The sequence below is a fragment of the Anneissia japonica genome, unplaced genomic scaffold, assembly GCF_011630105.1.
Source record: "Anneissia japonica isolate Jap-2015-1 unplaced genomic scaffold, ASM1163010v1 scaffold1306_len716249_cov185, whole genome shotgun sequence".
Lineage (NCBI taxonomy): Eukaryota > Metazoa > Echinodermata > Crinoidea > Comatulida > Comatulidae > Anneissia > Anneissia japonica.
Genome location: NW_022708971.1, coordinates 400855 through 410874, shown reverse-complemented (window position 1 = coordinate 410874; position 10020 = coordinate 400855). Strand labels below are relative to the sequence as shown.

General features: G+C 36.5%; 1 protein-coding gene across 1 annotated transcript in view; it reads right to left on the bottom strand.

Annotated features, from left to right (window-relative positions):
• Nucleotides 1–343: 343 nt before the first annotated feature.
• The window catches only part of LOC117106628, a 15021-nt gene continuing 5344 nt past the window's right edge, over nt 344–10020 (bottom strand). The window contains exons 2-4 of the mRNA XM_033248022.1: nt 5356–6454; nt 3607–3817; nt 344–1059 (exon numbers count right to left, since the gene is read on the bottom strand). Of these exons, the coding sequence (XP_033103913.1) occupies nt 551–1059; nt 3607–3817; nt 5356–6240 (1605 nt within the window). The 5' untranslated portion in view covers nt 6241–6454 and the 3' untranslated portion in view covers nt 344–550. The remainder of the gene's footprint in view (nt 1060–3606; nt 3818–5355; nt 6455–10020) is intronic.

Below are 10020 nucleotides of genomic sequence, written 5' to 3'. Positions count from 1 at the left end.
TAATTGCTATTAAAAGTAAGTAAATCCTTGTCGAGTTACAGGGCTCATAGGCTGTAATGGGGCTGTATATTAAACCACAGTTTCAAGTAGCGTGAAGCGGATAAGAGAGTGAAATGCTCCCCCTGGGTGGGACGCCAGTCCACCACAGGTTACTCCCAACAATATACTGCTACCCATTGATACAGCAATATGTACACAATGTAGACAAATTGCCGTACTCAAGGACACAAGCGAAATGCACAGCGAAGGATTGAAACCCCCACCTCGAAGTTGGAAATTGAAACGATTTCTACTGTGTTGGGTCAATAAAGACTTTAAGTAATAATCAAACGATGCAATCTAGTTACATGGTTAAACACCGATTCAAGAGAAATAATTTTTAATAATAAAACATATATGATTAAGCATCAGTGTAACCTAAACAATTTCGTAGAATACTACTTTTTAAATTACAATAATGCTCATTTGAAATTTGCCTATTGATGTGAAAATGGACGAAATACTGTAAATACAATTCTGCTACAATATATCTTTTACACCAAATTATTGATTACGGTATGGCGTTCTCCGGAACTGCCAAGGAAGCACTTAAACATTTAATTATCGCTTGTTTTGCATAAATGTTATCTGCACCCCGACTAGATGCTCTTCTTGACAAATTGACGTTAGCACATTCTATATTTTCATCTTCACGCATTACTTCAGATTTTAATTGACTACTATTTCGATGCTCAGGGATTGTAATGATAATCCCGTTGTTGTCAACACCACCAGAGCTCCCTTCACTGTCTATCCTCGTGGTGTCTGTTGTGGTTTTGCGGAGACTATAATCAGAAACTTCACTCTGATTTATATTAGGGTCGGATGAATGAGTAGACACGATGACGTCATCACTTACGTTTGCCGATGGGGGATTTGAAAATGCCGGATTATCAATCGGCACCATGTCATCTTGAGATTGATTTTCCCTGTTATCATTCATGTGTCCCCGCCTGGTGATGCCCGGACGTTCGGCTCCCGTAAGCACCATTATATTTGAAATATGTTGGATTTCACTCTCTGAAAGAATTATGTTTTGAAAATAATAAAAATAATATTGTTCAAGTGTCATTGCAATTGTTCTATAGCAAGAAAAGTAGTGAAACCACCACAAAGCTCTACCATTTCACACAAACTGATAAAATATTACTATCTGGTGAGTTTGACCAACAAAAAATGATGGTGTTAGTTGATTTGCAATGACATTTGTGCTTCTGGAAATTTTTAGGTTAGTCTTAGAATATTTATTATTTTCCGTTTTACCACATCATAGCTTTCTCTTATACACATCTAGATGTGTATAAGAGACAGATTCTGAGCCATCCAAATCTTAATATCCTTGATACATAATAAGCCTATAGCCAGATCAATAGTAGAGGGATGAGAAGGATCAAAATCCAGATACGTTGCAGATCATCAGCATATAAATGATATTTAATACAATGACGCCTGATGCTGTCTCCAAGCGGACTGATGTATAGGCTAAAAAGAGCAGGACCCACTACCGAGCCTTGTGGAACCCCGCAAATGCTAATAAGTGTGGATCCGACTAATTATCATTGACACAGAGACGACAACTCCGGTCGGTGAGATAGGAATCAAACCACCTTAAAGTCATATCCTGAAAATCCAAAAGAAATATTCAGACGATTAATAAGGATCCTGTAGTCAACCGTGTCAAACGCAGCTGACAAATCGAACAAGACTAACAAGACACCTCGATGTTTATCAATTGAGACAGCAATGTCAGTATACACCTTGAGTAATGCTGTTTCTGTTCATATATGGAGTGGACGATACGCCGACTGCAAGTGTTCAAAAAGTTTGGTCGAAGTAAGGTAAGCATTAAGCTGAATAATTGCCGTTTTTTCAATCTTTTGAACAAAAAGATAGCTTAGATACCGGTCTAAAGTTGCTCGCAAAACACTGTTATCAAGGCCAGTTTTCTTTAAAATTGGTTTAACCACAGCGCAATTATAAAACGCCATATGATAATGAGACATTTACAAGCTTTTTAATCAAAGGCAGAATAATATTAGTATGCTTTTTGAGCAGCTCAGTAGCATTCATATCATCAAGATATGGTGAGTTTGATAATCATTTCCTGAGCTAAGCAGACATATTATATCCACGCCTGTCATAGGAGAGAACTCAGGAAAAGCCACAGAATAGTGAGCATTAGTGGGATCGCCAGGACAAGGATCCAATGTGCCAAGCTCATGTCGAATACCATCAACCCTTGCAAAAAAGAAGTTGGCAAACATTAATCAAGTCTTGAGGGCAATCAAAATCAGGCAGTGATTTTGTGTTTCGATTAAGTAGACAATTCAATGCATTGAATGACGACTTCATATCGGTGCAACCAGATAACAAGTTTTTGAAGTGAATGACTTTCCAGAACAGCAACTTTGACACACCGTTTAACAGCATAAAAAATGTCACGGTTAGTATCAGATTTGTCCTTCATAAACTTGCGCTCACAATGTCGACGAAAACCACGTGCCTGCACAATCTTTTCATTATACTTCTATTAAGTAATGATACACTATTAGGAATAACATTATTTTTTTATGGTTTATATTCCTTCTCTTTCTGATTATTATTCAAATATTTCACATGTTACACCCAGAAGCATCTCATTATCATTATCTATCATAGCTCTAGCCCATCACTTTTCAGTACATGCTTTGCATGGAGGTCAGACCATGGTCAGACATACAGTCTTCCTGGCTTATTTCCTCCACTCACAATGAAACTTCACTGTGTCTAGGTAATCATAAATTCCAAATTTTATCGTGAAGCTTTTATTTTGTCCATAATATTATTGTTATTTTGGATTTATTAATCTATATTGCTCCACTGAATTATTACAATGATATGATATTATATGCCTTGCGTTCATTGTGTGAAACACAATGGATAAACTGAAACTGAACACTGAGATTCGATTCCGATTGGAGGGCAATTTACTTCATTATTTAAATATGGACGACACTTCAACGCAAACGCATGAAACCGACAGAGAAAAAGTGATACGGTAGTTTTTTTTTTTTATCATTGTAGGCCTAAACAAGACACGACCTGTGAAGTTTAAAAAAACATTTTTCTTTCTAGTCCAACCCTATTTAATTACATTCGTTAGAGATATTAATGTGATATGACGAAGTAGTGCAAAGTCTGACTTCCAACTGGATATGGCAACGACTTTAGAAAAAAAACCAAAAAAACCTTGCATAAGAGAGACAATTCTTTTCTGAAACCACCACAAAGCTCTACCATTTCACACAAACTGATAAAATATTACTATCTGGTGAGTTTGACCAACAAAAAATGATGGTGTTAGTTGATTTGCAATGACATTTGTGCTTCTGGAAATTTTTAGGTTAGTCTTAGAATATTTATTATTTTCCGTTTTACCACATCATAGCACATTAATGATCATGTAGGCACTATTAGGCCTATGTGATATTTGGTAGAACAGTACTATGTACTGAATAAAAGAGAAGAAAGAAACTTTTCAGTCATTACCATTACCCCACTTAATATCGTAAAGCAACAATCACTTACGTGTCAGCCCAAGGGGTAGTTCTCTGTAACACTCAAACCCGCACATCCGCAGTGGTGAACACACAACTTTGTGAAATGTTCGTCGGTAGTGAAGACACATAACGGCATAAACGATGATGTTGAAAGATGAGTCGATCATGATTAGGAATATTGAGACATGGCTAAAGATGTCCAGATGCCTTCCTAGTATCCAATCAGTCAAAATTGAAGCCTTAAAAAACAAAAAAGAAAAATTAACGCAAACTTATTCGGAGTAGGCACTTTTCGCCAGCACTTTACAACCCGTGTCAATATTTTAGAAAATAACATTATTCGTTCACTGTGGCCAGTTGTGTAATGCAGCATCCAAACAAATTCAAAGAAAATCTAGCCCGTGGCCACTGCAGGCTGATTTTGCCCGCGTACACTGCATGCAGTTTTCCCGCGGACATCGCGTCCAAACAAGTGCACTACCCGTGATCGGTACCGTACTGTAAGTGTTGTGGATTGGAGGGATAGGCCTACATCATTTTATGTTCCCGTTCTCTTATTCACCACCACATAAAAGCATTGCACGTCGTATTGTAAGTGTTCCCAATTGGAAATATTTAATTAATGAATAGTGGATACGACCCTAGCAGCTCACATTTGTTGATTTCTAGCAACGTCAATTTTTATTTCTAGTAGGGATGTTTTTCTTAACGAAGATAGTATAGGCTAATCTAAACAACGTTGAACAGGTTAGTGGTTTTATAACAGGAATATTTTTTTAAAATATAAATTCGAACATTTTCCAAAATTTGCAAGCTTATCCCTATAAACCACATATATATTTATTATAAATAAAATAAATAGGCCTATATTTATTTATATTCATATTAATTTAGTAATTAATTGTAACCTCCATTACTTATTCTATTTACTTTCCATTTTCGACAATTATATGTTGGCAACATCCAAGATAATAACTTCACGATAATTGCGTTGCAGTTTGGTTTTAAAAGGTTGCTTTTTGTAGAACCGTAATTACGTATTTATATCCTACTTTCTGATTAAATAGAGTTGCAAACGTTGTTGAAAATTTGTGTTAAAGTTATCTTATAACATTAACCTAGCCACGAACGTTCAAACGTTTTGTGTTTACTGGGATGTATATTTCAGTGTGTTTTTAAAAATTATTTATCAGCATGATTTTATTCTATTGTTAAAAATCACTTTTATTAAATAAACATATAAAACACATTACAACAATTAATAAAAGGAAAACATTAAAAAAAAATCTCTTCTAAGATGACATTCTTAAAATAAATGAGAAGGGAGGGGATAAAAAGCCCAAACATATTACAAAGGAAGAAAGACAGAAGAGGAAAAGAAACAGAGACAAACCATTACACACAAGGAGGGACTACAACGTAAACAAAACGATCGCATAACATTGTCGCATCGCCTACCATCCTGCAAGATAGGCCTATTCCAGATTTTTAGCTCTTAAAAAAATGTTTCTTTGTAAAAAAACAAATAAAATATTATGCCGAACCTCAATTTCGTACATTTTGCGTCGGTCGGGCGTGGCAAACACAACATTTTTTTTCCCTTAAACTATAGCCTATGGTGAGGATAATAATAATAATAATAATAACAATAATAATAATAATAATAATAATAATAATAATAATAATAATAATAATAATAATAATAATAATAATAATTATGATAATAATAATGATGATGACAATGATGAAAATAAGAATAATGATAGCATGGTCTTACCGTCCAGATCAAGCATGGAATGTAATACAGAATTACTATTGCAGCTACAGTCCTCGACATACGAATGCATCGTTTAAAATTGACAGAATTATTGCCGTTTCCCTTCCTCGTGCTTTTAGATTTTTGATTTTCCGTAGATCTCTTTGGATAGCGTCGCCAGTTTGATTTCTTTTTTTCAACTTTTCCCGAATCAATTGCTTGATTTTGTCTGGGATCAAACATTTTTAGAGCGTGGACAAATCCAGAATATGTGTACACAACGATTGGAATCTGAGGATATATTAACGTTAGAATCAACAGATTGTACCAACTCTTCGCTTCAAACAAACAGTATTCATCTTCAGATTGTAACTCGATCAGATCCGTTAAGGAAATTGATGCCGTTCCAATAGACAAAAACATTATAAAAACTAAAAGTTTAATCATATTTGAAGTGGTTAGATAAAGCTTATAGATAATTGGTTTTCTGATTGCAAGTAATCGATCTATAGTCATCAGGGAGACCACTGTTGTAGAGAATAATATATTCGCAGTCACAAAAAAGGCACTCATACTACAAGCCCATGTTGGTATATCTAGGCCGGTCCAATAGTGATAAGCAGCAACTGGAAATACAGTTATTGTCATAATATAATCAACTAGCGACAGGGAAAATATCAGAGCGTCCGGATTACTCGCAGATTGTAGGTTGAGTACGGTTAATATGATAAAAATATTGGACACGTGTATGAAAATCCCGAAAAAGATTACAACGGTTGCGAGGATGAGGGACGATGGGTCATGGCCTGTTATGTCGTCTTCTTCTAAATCCAGTATTGATCTGACATCAATAGGAAACGTTGTGGAATTCATATTAGTTTCGATGCTTCTTATAGAGCTTGCCATTTCAAAGAACAAATTGAACGCTATGGAAAGTGTCTCTGCTCCCAGAAGATATCATGAAATACGTTCTCGCTGTAAAAATGCACGTGACACCAATCAGAGTTCCCAGACAATACATTTTACAAACATTGTATTCTTTTGCATATCAAAATTCATAGTTCTCAACTATCTTGACTTGCATCATTTTGTGGTTATCCTGCATATCTATACGACATTGCTATAAAAATCAAGATTATACAAATATTATATAATATTTCATATATGAAAAGTGAAAATAAGGTACAGCGCCCTCGTCTGCTGGTAAATTGAATTCTTTGCTATGGTGACTGATGTCACATACTCTCTTCAATGATAGCAAATATCTTATAAGGCTATGTTCAGACACAACGATTTACGCTAGCGTATCGTTAATCGAGTGATGTGAACTTGGGCGCGAACGACAGTCGCGCAATCACTGGCGTACGGTAATCCAGCAACAGGCCCCAATAGCGTACGCCACTGATTTACGCATCAGTGATTTTGAACTTAGCCAGGATTTGACCAATCAAAATAAGCCTAGATGTAAACAGAAAATATAGTGCTCGAATTACAAATACGAATATTTCGTATACTTACGCAGCGTTCGTTAATCGCCCAGTTTGGACATCTCGCTAGTAACGCCATGGATTAACGTACGCCTGGCGTTAGATACGCCTGGCGTATCTCTCAGGTCTGAACGTAGCCATAATCACAAGACAGCGTTCTCCGCGATTTCCGCGTGCAAATTCTGTAATAACGAAGTGTACGGCGCCCTCTTGCAAAATTGAAAACTTTTGAACCTTGACCGCTCTGATTATAGCGTATGCCGCACGACTTTACGTTTACGCGTAACAATTAGAAGGGTCCTATTTACAATGCGCCCTCTCTTTAGACCATAAGGAACAAATTAACGTACTTGGTAACGAACTTATGGCGTAACGCGAACACCCTACCTCAGATCCATAGCAACGAATAGGACGCCCTCTCCCAAAACTGATTACTTTTCTGTGCCAAATAAGCGCTTCTATTTGTTACGCGAAATCGCGGAGAATGCTATCTTGTGTTTAAGATATTTGGAAGATAGTTACCAGCTGACGAGGGCGCTCAATATTATGTGAATGCAGTTTCCATTATAATGGACCTGTCTGGAGTGGCAATCAAACAACAACCGGCCAATCAGAACAGTGTCAGGAATTCGCGCGTGTCCAAGAAACACACGCGTTGTCGTACCACAACAAACGCACGTGTTTACGTATGTTTTTACACTGTCGAAAGGTCCATTATTTATCAAAAATAATAATAAAATAATTTATGAGTAACGAAAATTTTTAAAAAAATCACAACCTATTACAGATATATCTGTAATATTGTTTTTATCACAATAATTGTCTATTTGTAAATCTTATGGGAATTTAAAGAATTTGTTATTTCAACAGAAACAGTTAATTTCTAATACACAAAAGCCTGGTTCTCACGGGAGCTAACCGTTGTCACCTGCGTGAGAACGCCCGATCGGGTTAGCGCTAACCGTTGTTACGCTAACGGTTAGCAAGCGCTATTTTATCATCAACCAATCACAGGTACGCGTTTACAATTTCCAGTTTCTTATTGGCCAGTGATTCGATCATCATATTTTTGGTATCCGGATCGGGATTTTCTCGTATGGACGCACGTCAGCTAACGGTTAGCAGGATCCGGATCCTGCTAACCGTTGGCAGCCGTGTGAGAACATAGCCGCTTATCATACAGCATTGTCAATACCGTCATCATCATCATCATCGCCAATGTTTTTGCTCTTAACCCGGAAAATTTTTTCAGGACATTCGTTGCTGGTGCAATTCCGTTGCTTTTGTACTAATTCCATCCATTCGAGGCACCCAGCCATTAGCTATAGAGCTGTCTCTTATACACATCTAGATGTGTATAAGAGACAGTATATGCTGTAGTATTAAGTAAATAGAATATTTGCACTTACAGTGATGAAATAAGCAATTATAATAAGGTCGAATACAACAAACGTAATATTCCTAATGAATATTTGGAAGTGTATTCCACTTAATTATTCAGGTGCGTTGATGGCTTTGGTTATGCTATCTCTACAGGTTATGGGCCAACTCCATGCGATATATCTGCATTTTCACACGGTCAAAATATACAAAGTTATCGTCCATAATTTTACGTATACATCGTTATTGATTTGGTGTAATGTATAATATTAGTGAATTATATATTATTTACACCAAGGTCAGATGTCAAATTACCTGTTCTTAACATAATAATTATTACAGCAGCTGCATTTGCATTCAATTGGCTAGAAGAAATGAGCCAAAATAGTGTTGTTAATTCTAAAAAAGTCACTCATGGTCTCATTAATATCTGTCTATAATGAAGCATCAGCTATATGGAGTTACATAATTTAAATTTAAAAAGTCCATTTAGTTAGTATGTATGCAGAAAAATTGTGAATATCTTAAAGTACCTAAAATGCAAGACCAAAGATAGCCTCACTGTAAATGTTCTGCGATCCCCACAATTATTGTTAAATGCTAAGTAATCAAACGAGAATCATTCTCTTTTTTGTAAATGTTTATATTAATGTTTATAGTATTTAATGAAATTATTTTTATAAAAGAAAAAAAAAACAAACTTGTTCCGCTCTTTGTATGTGTTCTATATCCGACTAAAATAAATACAAGTGTATTGACAAACGCTCTACTTGGTAAATGAATAAATACTGCAACTACATTTTTCCACACTTTATTATCATTTATCCTCAAAACTATGTAAAATTATAAAATATATGATAAAACATACGCCATTCAAATCAAACTGTTTCTTTGATTAATAATTTTAAGTTGATTACATGAATTTTGTTGAATTTGGAAACAAGTGGGCTTATAACAAAATACAAAATGACCATTGGTAAATAACCGAAGTGTCATTTCAGTAGAATTAGGAGCTTTCTGACCGTCAAGCCGAGCACCATACACTGCGCAGGCCATCGTTGATCGACTCGATTCTATGGGGAACTACACGACGAGGCGCGCGCAAATTGAAAGTTTTTAATGACAGTTTGCTCAAAATTATGCTCATAATATTGTCACAGAAATCAGCAGCAGACAGCGATGCATCGTCAAGCATTCGCAGTGAGGGGAGATGGATTCGTCGTGCGATCGTCGTACTGAGCATTGCTTGCCTGGCTTAAAAGTGTACCGCGTGTATGTCGATGGGTATGAAGACTGAATGGCAGATCGCAAGAGAAACATTTCTACAATGATGATATATGCCTAAATTCAAGGTGCATTCACACCGAATCTGAATATTCGGTTCCGAAGTCTGACCGAACCGATCAGATCAGAGCATCGAATCCGTGTGTACGAATAGAGACGCTGGCATTTACAGCGCTTCGGAAACGCTGTCCGAACTTGAGTTCGGATCCGATGTCAATGCAACTTAAGAGCACTTTTATTCAGTTTCAGGGAAATGCTAAATTAAATTAAGACATCAATTTATGTCCAGATTTACTTATATTTGCAAAGCATGCAAATTAACAAGCAGAAATATCTATACAGTTCGCCCTCCAATTGGAGACCATCCTTGTGACATGAAGATTTGGGGTGGTCTCGGGGTTGGTCTCCAATTAGAGGGCTATCTTTGTGTTAAAAGGTTGAAGATTGTTATTTGGGTCTTTGGAAAAGGTCTCAGAATTAGAGGGGTCTCGAATTGGAGGGTGCACGGGGGGGGGGGGGCTCTCCCCCCCCCCCC